This window comes from Aureobasidium melanogenum (assembly GCF_000721775.1).
Source record: "Aureobasidium melanogenum CBS 110374 unplaced genomic scaffold scaffold_31, whole genome shotgun sequence".
NCBI classification, from domain to species: domain Eukaryota; kingdom Fungi; phylum Ascomycota; class Dothideomycetes; order Dothideales; family Saccotheciaceae; genus Aureobasidium; species Aureobasidium melanogenum.
In genome coordinates this window covers 584-19,860 of record NW_024470083.1, presented here as the reverse complement: position 1 = coordinate 19,860, position 19,277 = coordinate 584, and the positions used below count along the sequence as shown (strand labels likewise).

The 19,277-nt window shown below is 49.2% G+C and overlaps 9 protein-coding genes across 9 annotated transcripts; 6 read left to right on the top strand and 3 right to left on the bottom strand.

Annotated features, from left to right (window-relative positions):
• Nucleotides 1–416: 416 nt before the first annotated feature.
• M437DRAFT_69847 (homogentisate 1,2-dioxygenase) lies at nucleotides 417–1,946 on the bottom strand (the record flags this gene model as incomplete). The annotated part of the gene is made up of 3 exons (XM_041025363.1): nucleotides 417–842; nucleotides 896–1,829; nucleotides 1,879–1,946. The coding sequence occupies 3 exons, from the start codon at nucleotides 1,944–1,946 to the stop codon at nucleotides 417–419; spliced, it is 1,428 nt and encodes a 475-aa protein (XP_040875519.1).
• A 390-nt stretch (nucleotides 1,947–2,336) lies between these two features.
• On the top strand, nucleotides 2,337–3,686 carry M437DRAFT_59091 (fumarylacetoacetate hydrolase FahA; the record flags this gene model as incomplete). The annotated part of the gene is made up of 2 exons (XM_041023519.1): nucleotides 2,337–3,288; nucleotides 3,343–3,686. 2 exons carry the CDS (start codon nucleotides 2,337–2,339, stop codon nucleotides 3,684–3,686), a joined length of 1,296 nt encoding a protein of 431 aa, XP_040875518.1.
• Nucleotides 3,687–4,296: 610 nt separating this feature from the next.
• M437DRAFT_59136 (putative cytochrome P450) lies at nucleotides 4,297–5,949 on the top strand (the record flags this gene model as incomplete). The annotated part of the gene is made up of 3 exons (XM_041023527.1): nucleotides 4,297–4,515; nucleotides 4,570–5,799; nucleotides 5,851–5,949. The coding sequence occupies 3 exons, from the start codon at nucleotides 4,297–4,299 to the stop codon at nucleotides 5,947–5,949; spliced, it is 1,548 nt and encodes a 515-aa protein (XP_040875517.1).
• A 522-nt stretch (nucleotides 5,950–6,471) lies between these two features.
• M437DRAFT_59204 (Endopolyphosphatase) lies at nucleotides 6,472–8,536 on the top strand (the record flags this gene model as incomplete). The annotated part of the gene is made up of 3 exons (XM_041023540.1): nucleotides 6,472–6,517; nucleotides 6,580–7,126; nucleotides 7,180–8,536. 3 exons carry the CDS (start codon nucleotides 6,472–6,474, stop codon nucleotides 8,534–8,536), a joined length of 1,950 nt encoding a protein of 649 aa, XP_040875516.1.
• A 295-nt stretch (nucleotides 8,537–8,831) lies between these two features.
• Nucleotides 8,832–10,074, top strand: M437DRAFT_59017 (uncharacterized protein; the record flags this gene model as incomplete). Its single annotated transcript, XM_041023503.1, has 6 exons — nucleotides 8,832–8,850; nucleotides 8,903–8,995; nucleotides 9,140–9,294; nucleotides 9,400–9,636; nucleotides 9,685–9,912; nucleotides 9,976–10,074. The coding sequence occupies 6 exons, from the start codon at nucleotides 8,832–8,834 to the stop codon at nucleotides 10,072–10,074; spliced, it is 831 nt and encodes a 276-aa protein (XP_040875515.1).
• Nucleotides 10,075–10,297: 223 nt separating this feature from the next.
• M437DRAFT_69842 (uncharacterized protein) lies at nucleotides 10,298–12,377 on the bottom strand (the record flags this gene model as incomplete). Its single annotated transcript, XM_041025362.1, has 3 exons — nucleotides 10,298–11,953; nucleotides 12,011–12,161; nucleotides 12,340–12,377. The coding sequence occupies 3 exons, from the start codon at nucleotides 12,375–12,377 to the stop codon at nucleotides 10,298–10,300; spliced, it is 1,845 nt and encodes a 614-aa protein (XP_040875514.1).
• Nucleotides 12,378–12,732: 355 nt separating this feature from the next.
• Nucleotides 12,733–13,294, top strand: M437DRAFT_69841 (uncharacterized protein; the record flags this gene model as incomplete). Its single annotated transcript, XM_041025361.1, has 2 exons — nucleotides 12,733–12,813; nucleotides 12,989–13,294. 2 exons carry the CDS (start codon nucleotides 12,733–12,735, stop codon nucleotides 13,292–13,294), a joined length of 387 nt encoding a protein of 128 aa, XP_040875513.1.
• Nucleotides 13,295–14,067: 773 nt separating this feature from the next.
• On the top strand, nucleotides 14,068–14,995 carry M437DRAFT_59075 (Cu,Zn superoxide dismutase-like protein; the record flags this gene model as incomplete). The annotated part of the gene is made up of 3 exons (XM_041023514.1): nucleotides 14,068–14,335; nucleotides 14,391–14,571; nucleotides 14,626–14,995. 3 exons carry the CDS (start codon nucleotides 14,068–14,070, stop codon nucleotides 14,993–14,995), a joined length of 819 nt encoding a protein of 272 aa, XP_040875512.1.
• A 1,391-nt stretch (nucleotides 14,996–16,386) lies between these two features.
• On the bottom strand, nucleotides 16,387–18,293 carry M437DRAFT_88460 (tricorn protease domain 2-containing protein; the record flags this gene model as incomplete). Its single annotated transcript, XM_041028838.1, has 2 exons — nucleotides 16,387–18,218; nucleotides 18,278–18,293. The coding sequence occupies 2 exons, from the start codon at nucleotides 18,291–18,293 to the stop codon at nucleotides 16,387–16,389; spliced, it is 1,848 nt and encodes a 615-aa protein (XP_040875511.1).
• Between the last annotated feature and the right edge of the window lie 984 nt (nucleotides 18,294–19,277).

Here is a 19,277-nt window from a genome sequence, read left to right as displayed (position 1 = left end):
CCAATCGCCGGTCTGTCCTGGTCTGAGGCAGTGACAGCAGTGAATTTGATATGGGGTGCTGTAGGGAGTGATGGCGACGAGGTGTCAGGGGTTTCCAGGAGGTTATCGGGTGTTGAAAGATGGCGAGGGCGAAATTGCGCGAGGGACGATTGCTTTCTTTTATCATCAAATGCTGGAGAAGCATCACCAAGCACGACTGCCTCTCCACACACACAGCCGTGCGGGTGCTGCCTCGAAGCTCGGACCGCTTGGCGCCGTCACTGCCATCCTGCACCTGTTTGCTGTTTGGCTGTTTCCTCGCGTGCCCACCATCTTTCATTCCTTACCACCTCCCGACAACATTCAGTCTTAGGGAAGACTAAGAAACTCCTTGCGACTTTTGCATTACGACATACTATCTGATATGTTCCGCTCCATCACGTCCAGTGGGGAACCTGCTTTGTGCTTCCAATCGCTCCTTGGTCACTGTGATCGCCGTTCTTGATCTCTCCTACTGCCTTCTGTGGTCGCTTGAAGTGTGCTTTAAGCGGCGTCCAACTCTCCTCATTATAGTCTTCCTGCACTTTGGCGCACTTCTTGAGTCCCCAATCCGTTACACCCACCATGAAGCAACTCTCAAACATGAACGCCATTGATCCTTCTCCAACCTTCATTGGCTTCAGCTCGGCGTTCGATGCTTTTTCGTGAGTGCTGGCATCTGGTCCATGGGCTGACATGACATTGTGGAGTGATGCTCCTGCTGGCTGGAAGCCTCCTCCTGTTTTTGCATCGTACTGTCCATGGATCAACCCCATGAACTCGCTCATTGTATTGCGGTGGTACCAAGGTGGTCTGAAAGTATTCTGTGTCATGTTAGCCTGTGCATTATGGGTACAGTCTTCTCATGCTTATTTACCTCTTGAACCAACCATCGGGGAGGGAATATAACGAAATCAGCAACCGCTGTACCAGGATGATCACTCTGTGCCGTGAGCACGGTGAAAATGGACGGATCAGGGTGATCGAAGCTGATTGAACCAATGGTACAGAAACGACCCAAGTCATACTTGTAGGGATAATACAGGCCATGCCAGGCTACAACGTCGAATGGTGTGTGGCTCTGCTTAGCGGCAAACAAGTGACCTGCAAATTTGGCCATCAGTGTCCATTGCGAATCCGTATCTTCGTCGAAGTCGGCCACAGGTGCCTGGAAGTCTCTGGCATTGGCCAGGCAGTTGGACCCAATGGGCCCAAGTTCTGGGAGCGCAAAGTGTCCTTGGTATAGTTCAAGAATATAACCTCGGACCGGGCCTTCTGGAAGTTCGACGCGATACCTGATACCTCTGGGAATGACGCAGATCTCATTTGGTCGCACGAGCAGTCTACCAAGCTCGGTCCTAATGTCCAGCACTCCATGCTGGGGAACGATCAAAAAGTCGCCGTCTGCGCTGTAGAAAGCTTCATGAGCATCCATGTCTTTTCCAGCTGCGAATATGTAGATTCCAACGCCCGTCTTCATGGTTGGATCGCCAGCTCCAGCGACCAGATGGAGGCCGTGGATCCAGTCTACCGTCTCGTCAAGATCAAAGGGATCCCATCTGAGCTGATTGGGGATTTGATGGATCTTTTGTCCTGGTTGGTTCTCCGGGTTCGTGTTGAAGGTAGCGTGTTCTCGTGGTTCAAAGTTCGAATGAGCTGACGCTGGGAGAATCCTGTATAACCAAGACTGTTGATTCTCATGTCTTGGTGCAGTGAATGCCGTGCCAGACAGCTTCTCGGCGTAAAGTCCATATGGCGGCTTCTGGGGCGAATTTGTTCCTACGGGCAAGGCACCCTCTACTGCTTCGGTTCTAGAGAGATCAGCATCACAGTTCATGTAGGTCGGCGTGAACATCTTACTCATGGTAGCTACCAAAACCATTCTGATAGCGGTACTTTTCTTTGACACTAAATTGCGTGGTTGGCATGTTGAAGACTGATTTACTGTAGGCGGCTCAAGTACTGTGTGGCAGGATGCTGAATTAAGTATAACAGCTCAATGCTGTGCAGTGATGATCTGTTGTAACCCGCGGCGCATCGAGAGAGCTACGACATGATAATCCAGTTACCCACGGAATCAGCGCGCGGTGTGAGGGGTAGTGGAGGATTCATGCAGTTACAGTAAAGCTAAAGTTGGAGCTACCGCGGAAACCATCCGCACTATCCACTCTTACCCCCCACAGCTGCGCATCAAGTGTCGTGCGCGTACGAGCACCCATCAGTCTCGCAATCACATCAGAAGGTGCGTCCTGATTAGAGTCGGACCACTTTGCTTCAAGCTACTGTCTCTGCGTCAACGATTTGACACTTCTGTTGTCATGTCTCTCAAGAGCTGGCTCTCTATCGCTGCCGATAGCCATTTCTCATTGGCAAACATTCCATTCGGCATCATCAGTACTCGAACCAGACCTACACCAAGACCTGCCATCGCTATCGGAGACTATGCTCTGGATCTGGATCTCTTCTCATCTCACAATGGCTTCGCAGCTCTGTCTCCGATCCAACCACATCAACATGTCTTTTCTGATACTACCTTGAATGCATTCGCTGAGCTCGGAAGACCAATGCACACAGCGGTCAGGAAGTATCTCCAATCAATCTTCTTGGACTCGACCCCATTCCCAGATGTCCTGAAGAACAACAAATCAGTCCAGGAAGCTTGTCTCATTTCTCTAAAAGACGTGCAGAACCACGTGCCTATGCAGATAGGAGACTACACTGACTTCTACGCTGGATTGAACCATGCCTTTACCGTAGGCGAACTCTTCCGCGGAGCAGCAAACGCTCTGCAGCCTAACTACAAATACTTACCTGTGGGATATCATGGAAGATCCTCGAGTATCGTCGTATCAGGAACTCCAGTCCGTCGTCCGCTTGGACAGATACTAGAGGATCCGACTGCCGAAGTCAAGAAGCCCATCCTATCTGCTTGCAGAAAACTTGATATGGAGCTCGAACTTGGTGCTTTCGTCTGCAAGAACAACAAGATGGGTGAGCCAATTCCAATCGACGAGGCCGAAGATTACATCTTTGGTGTCGTTCTGCTCAACGATTGGTCCGCTCGTGATATCCAGGCCTGGGAGTATGTACCTTTGGGTCCCTTCACCTCGAAGAACTTTGCATCCACCATTAGCCCTTGGGTTGTTCTGACTGATGCGCTCGAGCCATATCGTACCACTGGTTTGCACAGTGACGTGGAAGTCCTGGACTATCTAAAGGAGAAAAGCAAGAAAAATGTGTACGATATCAAACTGGAGGTTATCCTCAAAAGTAAGTAGATTTTCAATTTCAGACTCGGTCAGCATACTAACCATACAATCTCAGCTTCTTCGGGCGCAACCACTACCATTTCTCGCACATCAGGGAAGAACCTCTTGTTCTCCTTCAACCAGATGTTGACTCACCACTCTATTACTGGCTGCCCTATGCGCGTGGGAGACATGCTCGGGTCTGGTACTATCTCAGGAAAGGAGGCATCTGAGCGCGGCAGTCTCTTGGAGCAGAATAGAAACAGCAAAACAGTCGTCAGACTAGAAGGAGGTGAGCAGCGCGTGTTCCTAGAGGACGGTGACGAAATTACCATCAGTGGAGTTTGCATGGGAGAAGACGGTGCGAGAGTCGGCTTTGGTGATTGTAAGGGCAAGATTGTTCCTGCTGTAAAGATCTAGCTGTTCGAGCGCAATGATGTAGCAGCCGACTAAGGAATGAGCGGCAGGAGATTTCATTTCAGAAACCTTCTGCTCAATCTACGCTGCTTCAAGATATTGCTGTACATCTGTTGTCCATCCGTATATCAAGCTCTTCCCAATACATACCATATCATGCGTATGTGCCACTTGACGAAAAGGATTGACAGTAAGGCTCGAATTCGGGCAGCATATACGCTCATGTTCAGCATTCTCATCGATATTTCCTTGAAAGACAATGCCATTGAATCAAACCTCCTGTGCTCATGCATATCCCGGTCAAACCTTTTCATCGAGTTCCGCGATGGCGCGGCCGTTTTCCGCACGGCTCGACATCCGAAGCACCCGTATCCCACACCTGGACAAAGGCGGGGAACAATCCGCGGGTATGGAGTAGTTTGGCTGTGTAGAGAAGCTAGTGACCACAAGGCAAACTGCCTTTTGACGTTTCACAGGAAAGGAGCGGGGCGTGAAGGGCTTGGTCTTTGCTGAGCCAGTAAGAGTATAAGACTTGGTAAGAAGTAGCGAAAACTTGGTCCTGTTCCGTTCCCAAACGACTCTTTGGCATTGATATCCTTTCTCATTCTTCAATATGGCCTCGCCAGTAGTACTTGGTGTAGCTGCTCTTGTCATCTTCTTCGTTATTCGCTACCTCAATTCATCTGATATTCCAAAGATCAAGAACCTTCCCGAGATCCCTGGCGTTCCTCTTTTTGGCAACTTGCTCCAGTTGGGTACTAGTCATGCTCTAGTTGCTCAGAAATGGGCGAAGCAATATGGACCAGTGTTCCAGACTCGTCTTGGAAACAGGGTAAGCACATTGGAGACGAGCACCAAAATGAAAGCATACTAAGCTTTGTGACAGCGTATTGTGTTCGCCAATACATTCGACTCCGTCAAGCATATCTGGGTGACGAACCAGTCAGCCTTGATCTCTCGACCGACTTTGCACACTTTCCACACTGTAGTTTCATCGTCCAGTGGATTTACCATCGGCACCTCTCCATGGGATCCAAGTTGTAAAGAGCGAAGAAAGGCAGCAGCAACGGCTCTCAACCGTCCAGCAGTGCAGAGCTACATGCCTTTCATTGACTTTGAATCCACAAGATCAATCAAGGAGATGCTTGCAGATTCAAAGGACGGCACTGTCGACGTCGACCCGAATCCTTACTTCCAGCGATACGCCTTGAGCACAAGTCTTACTCTCAACTACGGCATCCAAATCGAAGGCAGTATCGACAACGAGATGCTTAAGGAGATCACACATGTTGAGCGTGAGATCAGTAACTTCAGATCGACCTCAAACAACTGGCAAGATTACATCCCACTCATGCGACTGTGGCCCACAAACAACGTGAAGCCACTTGAGTACAAGAAACGTAGAACAGCATATATGACCAAGTTGCTGAATATGCTGAAGGATAAGATCAACGCTGGTACCGACAAACCATGCATCACTGGCAACATCCTCAAGGACCCGGAAGCGAAGCTGAACGATGCTGAGATCATGTCTATTTGCTTGACAATGGTGAGTGCTGGTTTGGATACTGTTCCTGGCAACTTGGTCATGTGTTTGGCATATCTGTCGTCCGAGAATGGCCAGAAAATCCAGCAAAGAGCTCTGGATGAGATCAACAGAGTTTATCCGAATGGCGACGCTTGGGAGAAATGCCTCAGCGAAGAGAAGGTGCCGTACATCACCGCCCTCGTGAAGGAGACACTTCGTTTCTGGTCAGTCATCCCAATCTGCTTGCCAAGAGTCAGCATTAAGGATATTGAATGGCAAGGCGCCGTGATTCCTGCTGGTACCACATTCTATATGAATGCTTACGCAGCCAACTACGACGAGTCGCATTTCAAAGATGCCTATAAGTTCGAGCCCGAACGTTACCTGGACAAGGAGATGACAGGAATTGAGCACTTTGGCTACGGCGCAGGTAGTCGAATGTGTGTCGGTAGCCATTTGGGCAACCGTGAGCTGTATACAGCATTCTTGAGACTGATAACAGCATTCGAGTTCGTTGCACCGAAGGACCCTAGAGACAAGCCCGTTTTGAATGCAATGGGTGCAAACGCTCTGCCCACTAGTCTTACCGTGAGTGTATCTCTTGAATGCCTCGAACATCAGGAACTGACATTATCGCAGATGGAACCCAAGCCTTTCAAGGTGGGACTTCGTGTGCGCAATAGGCAGCAGCTGGATAAGTGGATCAGAGAGAGCGAGGACAGGACAGCAGACCTTTGAGAATGCGTCAATGTTCATGTCAGGAGGACGAACAGTTGAACGCATGATTGACTTGTGCATCCCCGTGTGCGGGCTGCATCGTCTGATTGGGCGAGAGGTCGTTCACAGTACCTTGATGGGCTAGAAAAGTAGACCACGTACCAAAAATGACTGCCTTGGTTTTCAACATACAAGCATCGTTCTCTCCACGTTTGAGGTCTTGAATAACATCTTTGACACGAAACAGAATAGGCAGCTGAGCACACGAGGCCGTCTGTTTTGAGTGACCCTGTCCAAATCTACTCCAGTATTTTGGCAGTGACGTATTGCGACAAAGATCGACGGACCGTTGCAAGCCACACATTTTGTCGACTTCCCAAGGTCGACGACGACTTGATCGGCTGGACTTTTGCGTGTAGGTCAGCAAGAGAATTGGCATACACCATGTTCTGCTGGCGGACTTCGATCGTGTCGGCCTTGGTCCTGGCGGCTCTCGAGCCTGCAAGGGCGTCACAAGAGCCTCTGGTCGACAATGGCGCGTCAATGGCCAAAAGACGGCAATTGCACGGCCGCTTCCTGCAGGTCACGGGTAAGTGTTAATATACACCGCTCCACCAGTATGTCACCAATTGATCCCTTGTCGTGCTGCAGACTTCCATCCAGACCCCTTCTACAAGGTTCATTCGTCGATCGACTCAGACGGCGCATGCCATAGAGGCCACGGCCCAGCAGGTTACTACGGTGCCGAGACGTCCGACTGCGACTCGCCTATATCGCTCATCAATGCCACCTTCGACTGGATCCGTGACGAGCTCAAGGACTCGATCGACTTTGTCATCTGGACCGGCGATTCCGCCCGCCATGACAACGATGAGAAGATACCGAGAAATGTACAACAAGTCACTCACCTAAATCAACTGCTCGTCGAAAAGTTCTACGAGGTCTTCGCAAAGAATGAGGACGAGCCTGACGACGATCCGACCAATGACCTCGTCGTGCCTGTAATTCCTACCTTTGGCAACAATGACATCCTGCCGCACAACATCTTCGACAAAGGTCCAAACCTCTGGACCCGCCGATACCTTGACATCTGGCGGCCTTTTATTCCCGAAGTTCAGAAACACTCTTTCGACCAGGGCGGTTGGTTCTACGTTGAGGCTATTCCAAACCACCTCGCAGTTGTCTCCCTCAATTCCCTGTACGTGTCTTCTCAAATCTCATTGTCCATACCGTACTAACACAGCACTGAAGCTACTTTTTCAACTCCAACTCAGCCGTCGACGGATGCGCCGCCAAATCAGAGCCTGGATACCGTCAGCTTGACTGGCTCCGCATCCAGTTACAATACTTGCGCGATCGCAACATGAAGGCTATCATTACTGGCCACGTTCCTCCTGCTCGTACCGACAACAAGAATAACTGGGATGAGACCTGTTGGCAGAAATACACCTTGTGGATGCACCAGTACAGGGATGTCATAGTCGCTACACTCTACGGTCACATGAATACCGACCACTTCATTGTGCAAGATTTCGACCAGGTAGACGACAGCGTTGTCGATGGTTATGAGACCATCAAGAGCTCCAACAAGAGAGGCATGGTCGCAGCTGCTGAGCAACAATTTGGCATTCAATCTGCCACCAGTTACCTTAAGGATCTGAGAAAGAGTTGGACCAAGCTACCGAAGCCTCAAGCAGATGAAGACGCAGACGCACTCAAGAATGGCAAGAAACACAAGGGAAAGAAGCCACACAATCCGGATGATTATGACGCCGAAATTGGAGGCCGCTATGCTGAGAGATTTAGCATTTCACATGTCTCGCCAAGTGTTGTACCCAACTACTTCCCTACCATCCGTGTCTATGAGTACAACATCACTGGACTCGACAGAAAGCTACCCCGTACCTATGAGGACATGTTTGAACTACATGCGACGGAGATACCAGAGGACGAACAATCCTTGGAAGAAGATCTGATCGCCGAGGATGAAGATCTTGAAGCTGAACGCAAGAAAAAGAAAAAGAAGCCCAAGAAGCACAGATTCACAGTGCCCAAGCCGCCTTCAAAATCTGCACCTCCTGGGCCTGCATACTCACCTCAATCGCTGACTCTTCTGGGCTTCGTTCAATACTACGCTAATCTGACTCGCATCAACAACAATCTCGTTGAAGACGACGCAGAGCAACAGAGACGGAAGGATGGCAAGCCTCATGGCAATAAGCCTTTCGACCATAATCGTTCGTCTCACCCAAAAAACTTTACCTATGAAGTGCTGTACGACACTCGTAGTGACAAGGTCTATGACTTGGAGGATCTTACAACAAGGAGTTATCTTCGCCTAGCACAACGTATTGCTGGAGTCAAGCCAAGGAAGAGCGATGTCCAGGTGTCAGGCGAAGACCTTGAAGAAGTTGAAGAGGTTGAAGTTGATGAAGCTCTTGACGCTGATGCGCACCAAGGTGATATGGATATCACCAAGAAGAAACATAAGAAGAAGAAGGGTGACAAGAAGAAGAAGTCATCCAAAGACAACAAGCCATGGTACACATTTGTTAGACGAGCATTTGTGGACACCTTGGAGCCTGACGACATTGAAGAAGAATTTTAGATATAATGCACACCATCAGATGTTTGGTAGACATTGTATACTCCCTGGAAATAATAATATTGTAGAATACAAATAATGATACTCATTTGCAAAGGCCATTTTTATGTTTGAAAGTCACATGTAGTATTCGGCTCGCATTGCTTCTTCTGAGGCAGGCACGAGTGAAGCGTTGGTGACGTATGGGAGATCAATGTCACGACGACAACCACTGTACCTTTCACAGAACAATAACACAACCCTCTGACTTCGACCGGTGCTTTCTCAACCACAAACACACTTTCACAAACTAACCATCATGTCTTGGATGGACTCATGTTCGTAGCTCACACTGATCACGAAAGGGATAGTGATACTGACCAGCACCAGGGTCACGGCCCAAGAAGAACGCCGCCACGCCCCCTCCCCTATACTTGACGTCAAGCGAAGTGCGATACTGTCACGTTTGCGGACGAGTTATTGGTATGAAATTACTCTTTATTGGGAACTAGATGGACAGTGAAGGTGGTCTTGCTATTCAGCATCACCATGTCGAGACAGTGAATCACGAGACCAGATTTTACTACTCTTTTTGGTGTCAGAACCAAAGCTGACCCCATACTCCAGGGTCCAGAAAATCAAATACTGCAAAATCAGCAGCTACAGAAGTGAAGTTCTGCTCGGACAGATGCAAGAGACATAAACTCCGATCGGTGGACAAACGCATCGAAGCTGCCTTTGCCGCCCTTCTCGATGGCCAGGATGCTTCTCAATTCGCTGCTGTGCAAGAAGACTCAGCAAAATCTGGAGAGGAAATCACCAAGACTGTGTCTAACTCCGAGAGACCACATGACAAATATGACTACGGCAAAAACAACAGCAAGAAGAAGCAGCAGAAAGTCAAGGGCGATCCTCGTATCCTCGTGTCATGCAGCGAGGTAGAGACTTTGATCTTTGGCTCGCGCGAGGATCCAGAAAAGACCTTTGGCCGCAAGAAGAACAGAGCTAGACGTGGATTTGCGGATGACGATGTATGGAAGAGTGTCGACATGGTGGACTCAGACACCGACACTGGAACTGCAGAGACTGTTTCTGCAGATGAAGATACGACCGAGACTGGCGGGGTGAAGATTCTGGACAACAGAGGTGTACCACTGTCTGAAGCTCCTGAGGGCGATACAGATGCAGATGTGGTCAAGCTCAAGGGTCGTGTACGACCTCCGCAGTCAGAATCTGAAGTCAATGGCTCGATTGGTGGAGAGAAGGGATGGGCGGAGCGAATCCATGAAACACCCGAAATGCTACAGAAACGAAGGGAGGGACAGAGAAGAGCGGAGGAAAAAGAGATGGTCAAGTGTGCCGCTAGAAGAGCTGTGGTCTTTGGCCTCGAGAGCAGTAGAGTGCTTGCTGGAGAAGGCAAGAAGGGAAAGAAAGGAAAGGACGATGAGGACGGAGAAAACAAGCAGGAAGGAAAAAGGATGTGTGAGGCGGTTATGCACGGGGCTGTCGTCGAACCATCCTACGCCAAAGGAGACTGGTTCATCAGATGGCGGGAAGAGTAGGCCGCTGGCCATCTGGCATTGGATCATTAACCAAATCATACTGTCGATAAGTTTCTGCTTCAAACCAAATAGAGCATTGTATGGCTTAAATTATGGACGTGGCCTCGTATAGTAGCTACGTATGAATGGGATACATGAAATGATAGCTATCATAAAGCATATGATCCGCTGCAAAATCTCATTTCCCGCCATCTGCAGTCTCAATATCCGTCGGTCAAATCAGCTAGGGGGGATCAAAATCGTCTCCAGCAAGATTGTCAGCAAGAATGTGTTCGCCTCCGTGGGCCTCATACCATATCATCATCTTCATCCTCATCCATGTAGCTCGCATAATCTCTAATTGGCATCTTTGGGCGTCTGGTGAGCTCAAAGTCCAGGACATCGCTTCTGGCTCGATGTATTGTCTCAGAGCCCAACTGACCGGCACTGCCGTGATCTCTTCTTTTCCATCAGCGTTGATCAGAGTCGAGCGTAGGAAGATGAGTTTGTTGTTACTGTCTTGGCGGCTAGGGATCTTGTCCGAGACACCAAAGGCAACGAGTTTGAGGCGGGAAGTTGTGAAGAGTGTGTGATTGAATAGTTTGCTTGATTGCCAACGGAGCAACTCGGTGTATATGGGTTTCTCCAGATTGGCTTTGCAGCTGGGGAATGTGCTGATGTGCAAGGTCACGAGTCGAGGTAGTGAACTGATGCTGAACTGGTATGAATCCCAAGAGGGACTGCTAGTCCTCAGAATGTTGGAAGCAGGCCAGGCACAGCTGAGTTGACGCAATTTAATCACGCTCGAACAGAGGCGCTGGAAGTCGTCACTGGTCCAGACAAGCTCTTCGGTCGAGGTTTCTGAAGCATGCACGAGAAGCACGTCCAACGTTTTGCCATGCTTGATTATGCCGTCGATGTTAGGCATGGACTTGACGTTATTTAGATCGATATAGAGATCTTCAATCCCTTCGACAAGACATAAGAAGTCGTCCACCGCTGTCAGAGCGTCGTTATCCGAGTTGTCGCTGTGCTGAAATTCCAGATAACGCAGCTTGTGAGGCAGGTAGGCAGTCTTACACAACAACGAAAATAACGCATCTGCTCCGGAGCATTTGACGATACGCAATGCTTCGATTTGGGTGAAGTCGATAAGTCGGCCGTATGAATCTGCACAGTGTCGAAGACCAACGTCTACCAGACGTAGGGTCTGGAGATTGGCAAAGGGCGGGTTAGTGATCTTGTTGAATGGAAGGAGATGACGAAACATGGTCCTGTTCACCAGTCCTGGACCTGTAGGGGTGTCGTTGAGCTCTCTCTTGGCGTAATGAATTGGACCGTGGTCGAAATTGGTGTGCACAATCAGTTCTGTCAGAGTCGACATTTTGGATAGTAAGAACTGGCCCAGTTCCAGGGTTGACACGGATTCGGGATAGATGGCAAGCTTCGAACAGGCTTTGTAGAGGTTGTCATGCTCATCTGCCTTGGCTTCAAGCTGATCGATAGCACCTGCCCCGTCGAGTCTGAAGGCGGTAAGCCACTGCAGTCGTTTCTGGCGGTTAAAAAGAATGATGAAAGTTTCTTGATCAAAAGCAAGCCAGGGAGACCACTCAAAGTCTTCGAGAATATGCTCGGGTAAGAAGTCAATGAGCATTCGAACGATGGTTTGAACACGTGAGATATCGGCGTCGGAGAGGTCCATATGCTGGGGCGTGAATTGAATGCGAAGGATTCTAATATGCTTCAATCCAGCATTGCCAGGGTGTAGCATGGCGCTCAATCTCACATCAGATCTTTTACCGATCTCGAGGTTTACAGTATGGTAGAGCTCTTTGACTGCGACATCGTAAAGTCGCTTCGACGTGCGACACAGTGATTTGAGATCTGATGGTCGAGGGATCTAAGGCTGTTTAGAAATTTGGATCATGTGAATCGAAGCTCATAGACAGCAACTTACATGTCTGAAAACGTTGGCTTGCAGTTCTGGAACTAGCCCTTCAAGACTAGAGGTCTGGAAGCGGTCGTTTGTGTACCCAGAGTGACCATTTTCGGTCGGCGCTACGGTCAGCGCGATATTGACTTGCGAAATGGAGGAAGCGAGGTATGAGCTGTGAACTTAGTAAGGTGAAGGTGGTTGGTAGTAGCTGAACTCTACCGAACCTGGTGTTCGGTACAAAATCGGGTTTGTGTCTCGAGGACTGACGCGCGCGCTTTGCTTGGTGATTAGTTTGCAGCTTGTGAGAGGGGCAGGCTGCATGAACTTGATCAGCCTCAGCGGTACTTCACCTTCGGAGAGTGAGTGACAGACGACGACCACTCAACATGATCTGAAACAATAGACACCTCATCTGCGAGACTGTCACTTCTGTTTCGATCAAAAAAAAGAAAACTCCTACAGCCACGTGTAGTGACGCTTCAGGGTGTGAAATGCACAATACTTTTCGAGTCGAAAGCCGAGCCGCAGAGACACTTTGAGAGAATAGTATCTCTGTGGATAGCAGCCATTCGCGGAAAATATTGTGTATCTCATTAGCTATACTGCGACGGTCTTTAGCACATGGTACGGCAGCAGAAACGAGGCTTTCCCAGTCATGCCTCCAGGCACTCCAACCCTCGTATCCATCTTACTTGTCCTTTTGAGCACTCTATTCCTCGGCTAGGGTCTGGCATCTGCACATAATGATGCTTCCGAGAATTGGACTACAATGCGTACGCCACGCGCAATTGCAGAACCCAAAGAGACCAATAGCTGGAGACAAAGTAAGTTGTCTATGACCTTTTCGCTTTCCTCAAGATGCTGGACCACCTTCGACGGTCTTTTCGTATCTCAAGAATTGTTGGCGCTTGACGCTTACACAAAAGAGAAGCTACAGTCCAGCTGATAAAGCTGACTTCTCGTACGTCTTATGATCAGGTGAATACTTTTCAGCTTCAGGTCAAATGCCGATCTCCGAAGAGGATGACAGGGCAGGCAAACTTTGGTTCAGCCATCGAACATATCGACCAAACTTTCGAACACGTGGTGACCACAATCTCAGGGCTTGCCTTTGATCTATGGAAGGTGTTGTACTGGGAACAATCAATCGATATCGCTGCAGAAAGTGCTGAGCAGTATATGGCCCGAGACGCGCAATCAGACCTTATGCAGAGAGAGCGTGTATATGAGCCACTCCAACGAGCAAGCGCCGTACCTAGACAGTGTCTGTTGATGATAGTCCCCATGGGGCCTTCCCCTGAGTGACAGCTGAAAATAGTGATCTTCGTATACAGAGAACAAGACGACAGCGTTTCTGATTGGCCGTACATCCGAGTAATCCGAAGCTAGCTGGCTAGGGCGAGGTCAGTGTGACCTTTCACCATTCAAGCTTGTCTCCTTGTGCGTTGTTCTTCTTTCCTCTTCTCTTGTGCTAGTGACATTCCGGTAAGAAGTTGACTTACTTGACATGCTGGATCAAGCATCGGCATCAGAGAAAAGGAAGGCTTCAAAGGCAGAAGTCGAGAAAGCCGCCCGTCATGTCTCGAGTGTTTCATCGTCTGGGAATGCAGCGCCCCTGTGGCTGGCAGGACGGTGCTATGATCAAGGTGAGACTGGCCTATGAGGACAGACAGTTGGCGCTGTAGTTTCAGCCGTCAACTGTGACTCTGTGAGGGGGAAATTAAACGTGGTGCAATCTAACAAACCTCACGTACTGGTCGTGTCCAACGGCGCAAAACGGCCAACTACATGTCGCCAAACCATACCATGCTTATAAAAGGCTAAGTCACACTGCGCGCGGTCCAAACAGCTGAGGTACAGGTCTATTTTCATCTCTTGATTCGTTTCGTTCAGTCATTGTCGCTCAAAATACCCCGGACTGCCTGCTCTGTTTGTCGTGTTTCCGGCACCTTCTTTACGACCACTGTCCCTCCCTTGCATCCACGGTTTCTTGAATTCTCTCAAATCCTCGCAAACTCTCTTACGCGCATCCCATACACACACTACCTACCTTCAGTCCACCTATCACCACTCTCATTATGCCTTCCTTCCTCAAGACTGTTGCAGCCATTGCTGTGCTGGCCTCGGCTGTCACCGCTCAATCCGATACCACTCCTGTTACAGGCAAGCTGGGCGACGCTACTGTTCAGAAGAACAACCCCGCCGGTGTTGCCTACATCGCCACCCTCAACCCTACCAGCAAGAGCAACATCTCCGGCACTGTCCTCGCCCTCACTAGCTCTGACAATGTCGGCGTTAACTTCCAAATTGCCTTGACCGGTCTGCCTGCCGAGGGTGGTCCTTTCCGTATGTTGGACATTTCGCAACCATTGATCTACGCAATGCTAAATAAGATCCCTAGTGTACCACATCCACGACTACCCCGTCCCCAGCTCGGGCAACTGCACAGCCACTGGCGCACACGTGGATCCCTTCTTGCGCGGCGAGGACCCTCCCTGCAACGCTTCTGCTCCTGCTACTTGCCAGGTCGGTGACCTTTCCGGCAAGCATGGCAAGCCTACCAACATGACCTTCTCAGCTACGTAAGATACGCATGTCGACCACAGCAATTGCCTTATCACTAACATAAAGGACAGCTATGTTGACCAGTACGTCTCCACCGTCGCCGGCAACGGCGCCTTCATGGGCAACCGCAGCATCGTGGTCCACTATGCCAACAAGACCCGCATTGCTTGCGCCAACTTCGTCGACTACACCAACGGCACTGCCGGTGCCAATGCCTCGAGCTCGACCAACGGATCCTCAATTGCCTCTGGCTCATCCACTCACAGTGGTTCCTCATCCTCTACCACTGCCAGTGGTGGTTCCAAGACCAGCGGATCCAAGACCAGCGGTTCTGCCAGCTCTACTTCAAGCGTTGCTGCTAGCACCGGCGCCGCCTCTCAGATCCTGGCCAACGGCGCTCTTGCTGCTGTCCTCGGTGGTATCGCTGTCCTTGCTCTGTAAGGGTGGAAGGATTCATTACTCTTTCCAATCAGAATGGCGCACTGAACAGCCCATGTGTTTTCTGTACTTTTAATTCGTCATGAGCAAGAGACTCTCTAGCTACCTTGATAGCTTTGGTATCGGTTGGCGTTCCGGCTGCTACTTTGATCATAATGAAAATTGCTCCTTTTCACCTTCAACGCTTTTCTTACTTTGTGTCAGTCTTGTTGGTTACCTTTGTCCTTTGCTTGTTTGAGTGAATAAAATGCCCGGACTGTCAAACCAGACATAAAAGCACGGCAACATGCCACGGTGCTCCCATCCAATTGAAAGGCATTGATCAGTCCCAAGAGGCACAGCCCGAGTTCTGGTGAACCATGCTTAATGGTGCACCCCTGAACATACATGCAACAGACTTTAGGAGGTTCATTCTTGGGACGATCTGAACTCCGCGCCAACCCGCACCAGATTTCGACCATTTTTGACCCTGGCAACTGTATCGCAACGGCCACACGCTGAACTGATGGATTTTGATTCGGGTTTTGATAAGAATACATTTCTGATTCATTCCTTGTTGGGGTTATCCCCGTTCGCGCGTAATATGGTGCTCCATACGTCCAGGGTTGGCTCGATCATCGATATATGCATAACTTTGGCAAAACTTATCATTTTCCAAACATTTTGAGCGTTATAAGAAGGAGAGTTATCTAATAACACAGAGAAGCTTTTTGTATATATTTTGACCCTGCTATCCAAGGTAGATGATGTAGTAATAGCTACTTCTTGCGGTACTCATATTTGTCTAGTTCTTGATTGTTTTTACCGCCTTCATCCACCAATTCCGTGACTTTCTACTCTATTTCTAGGTAGATTGGATTTTAGGGGCCTCTGTATCTGTGAGCAAGGGCAGCAGAAAATTGAAATTCAAGTATCTTCTTCTCACTCTTCTGAGAGTCTTCTGAAAGCTTTCAGTTCCTCTTTCTCAGCCTGATACAATCTAAACCATCAAAGAGAGCCTTTTCATACTGAATCTGAAGACATGACCTGCCTTGATCATATGTATGCCTTGCACACTATTTGATTTGTCGTTGAGAGTACTTGTAGTTGCTAGGCTACTGAATATATAATCTCGAAGCAGTGTACACATCTTTCAGTTCAATCCCAGTCACTTGTAATCATTTGGAACATTTTGGACACGATCAAAATCCACATTGCGAGCTGGTTTGATCAGAGCTCGACTTCTCAGCCTACGAGAAGTCTGTACGAGAGCTCTGCATCCATGTAAAGGCTCGTTGCGGCTAGCGCAAAAAGAGATCAGAGTATTGCACGTGATATTGGCTTGTGAAAATTTTGTGCAATGGATATTGTTTTATATTTTTATGCAGGTGTTTTTGTATTGCGAATAGGCTACTCTACTGCACATTCTCAACCTTCCAGACCTTGACTGCAGCGTCAGCTCCGCAACTGATGATCTTTGAGGGCTCAGTCCAGGCAATACCGCCAACACCATCCTTGTGGGCGTTCATGGCCTTCACGCGCTTGCCTGGGTCGGCGAGACTCCAGACAAAGACATTCGTATCGAGACCACCACTGGCGGCCTTTTCACCGTCAGGCGACCAGGTGATACAAGTGACGCGGGCAGTGTGGGCAGACCAGCGGTTAGTAGTCAGAGCCCATTCTGATGGTGAAGATGAGGTGTAGACGTAGATCTTGCCGTTGCTGAGACCGACTGCGAGACGGCATGACGATGAAGGAGAGAAGGAAAGGGTTGAGACAGCAGCTGTGGCATCACGTATCTCTGCTGCAGCAGACAATGAGTTACCAGAAAGGGTGTAGATACGCACAACCTTGTCATCCGCACCAACGGCAACGATGTCATCCTTGGCAGCAATGCTGGTAGGTGTGAACGAGACGGGCAGAGAGCCAATCTGTTCACCTTCGTTGTAAAGAGTAATGGCAGAATTGGTAGCCACCAATGTCACAGGCTTCGAACCTGATGCAGCTACGGTGACACTCTTGGGCTGACCATCAGTCTTGCTGGAAGAGCCAATGAAGGAACGTGTAGAGGCGTCGATGGTTCTGAGAGTGTCGTCCCACGAGACTGAGTAGATGCGACCATCGCTCTGTGATGGTGCGAAGCCGCTGACATAGTTCTTGGGAGACTCGCCATCGACATTCTTGGCCTCTGCGGTCGAAAGGTCCCAAGCACGTACACGGCCGTCGTAACTTCCTGTCCATAGAGTCTTGTCTTTGGGTGTGTATCCAGCAGCGGTGATGGCCTTTTGGTGACCGTGAACGACACGAACAGGCTTGTCGTTGCCTTCTTGCAAGTAGTTGAGGTTGCCATCCAAATCGACACTGATGACAAGTCCATCACTACGTCCACTGGGCCAGGTGACGCCAACTTGTTGGTTGGCAATGCTCACAGCGCCCTCCTCGCCCATGCGCCAGGTCTGAACACATTTGGCAGCCTCGACATCCCAGATCTTGACGGTCTGATCAGCACTAGCGGTGACGAGCTTCTTGGAGTCTTTGGCCCATGAAACACCGAAAATGCTGCCCTTGTGCTCGCCTTCACCGATCTGGTTCCTGGCCTCGCCAGTCTTGCCGTCGTACAACCAGATACGCTTGTCGCTACCGACACTGACCAGGGAAGCACCGTCCGGACTGAATGCGGTTCCATAGATGAACTTGTCGTGCTTTCCGCGTAGACTGGTGTTGAACTTGAATGGGGCGCCGTGGTAGAAGACCAGGCTGGTGTCGTCAGAACCGGTAGCAGCACGCAGGGGACGTTGTTGACGGATGGATACAGAATTGATCTGAGAGCTGTGTCCTGAGATCTCTCCCACGCTGTTTCCGCTGTCGGCTGTGATGCAGTGGCCGAAGCGCTCTTTACCGTCTCCCACAGCGATGATGCGTTGCGAATCTCCGTCCCAAGCGATGTCATTGATTCGGCCAGCAATGATATGGTATTCTCCCTTGGTTGCGCCCTCACCCTTGCAATCCCACACACGCACGGTACCGGACACATCACCACTGGCTACGTAGAAGCCACTGGGGGAGAAACGAGCGACGGTGGTCTGAGAGACATGTTCGGTGTACTGTCTTGCAATACTTGGGTCGTCGATGTTGCGGACGAAGATGGACTTGTTGGCGGCGTAGGCTATTGACTGGCCGTCGGAGCTCGAACTAAGGGGAGTCGATTGACCTCGAGTTGTCGACGGTGAGGCCGCCCAGATGCCGTCTGTAAGCTTCTTTGTTAGCTGCTTGTCCTCGGGAGACTTTCGACGATACAATACTCACCTGCTGTAATTGACATGTTGCCTATACCAGGAGTATGTTGCTGGTAGGTTCTGTTTACACCAGAGCTTCCGAATGCTGCCCATGGTCGCGTCTCGTCCCGCCGAAACACACCGTCATCGCTTGGCAACCAATCTGTGGGGTAGTTGATCAGTGAGCCTCAGGAAGACTCGCCGTCTCGGTCAAGGACGACTATCGAATCTCGAAACATGCCTAGCTACACAGTGTGCAAATGTACTCCGAGTATAGTTGAGTACTGGACGGACGTTTTCTAATCGAGTCCTTGTTTGTATAGTCCAGCAATCAATCCCAAGACTCGAATCGAAGTGGATGATGGAGATCTGGTTGTGCTTAGATCTAAACGGAGAATAGACCAAATTCATCATCAGACTGCCTTACCAAGGACTCAATCACGACCAGGATAAGTGAATCACTCAAAGCCATTCTAGCCATACGAAATGCCAAACATGTCTTGAATCCCCTTAAATATCCACTGCTACACCTAAGAAAGCACACTAGAAAGTGCTAGTAAGTTTGAGCAGGGTCACACTAGGAACATAGGAAACTAGATCTATAATTGCTAAAGGAACTTGATTTTTTAGACTACTGGCGCACGGCACGATTATATACTAAATCTGCTAAGCAATGGCTTACTCTAGCTTTATAATAACATCCTCCCCTACTTAGACTAAAGCACCTACTTTAGTATTATCGCTAGTATTAATAGAAATTAATAATATAAAGGAAACAATTAGTTAGACTTTAGAGAAGCCTTAGTTACACAGCTTATTATAGCTATAGGCAACTTTTCTATCTATAACTCTAATAGTAGTTAGGAAATCTACTTCTATTAGTTATAACCTACTATTAGAATCTTCTTTCCTACTATAACATCTATTATATCTTCTTATGTCTCCTCTAATTTCTTAATCCTCCTTTGTTATATTTATTGCATCTAATTTTACTTAGCTAGGTAGTAGCCTTAGCGCTAGCAACTTCTATA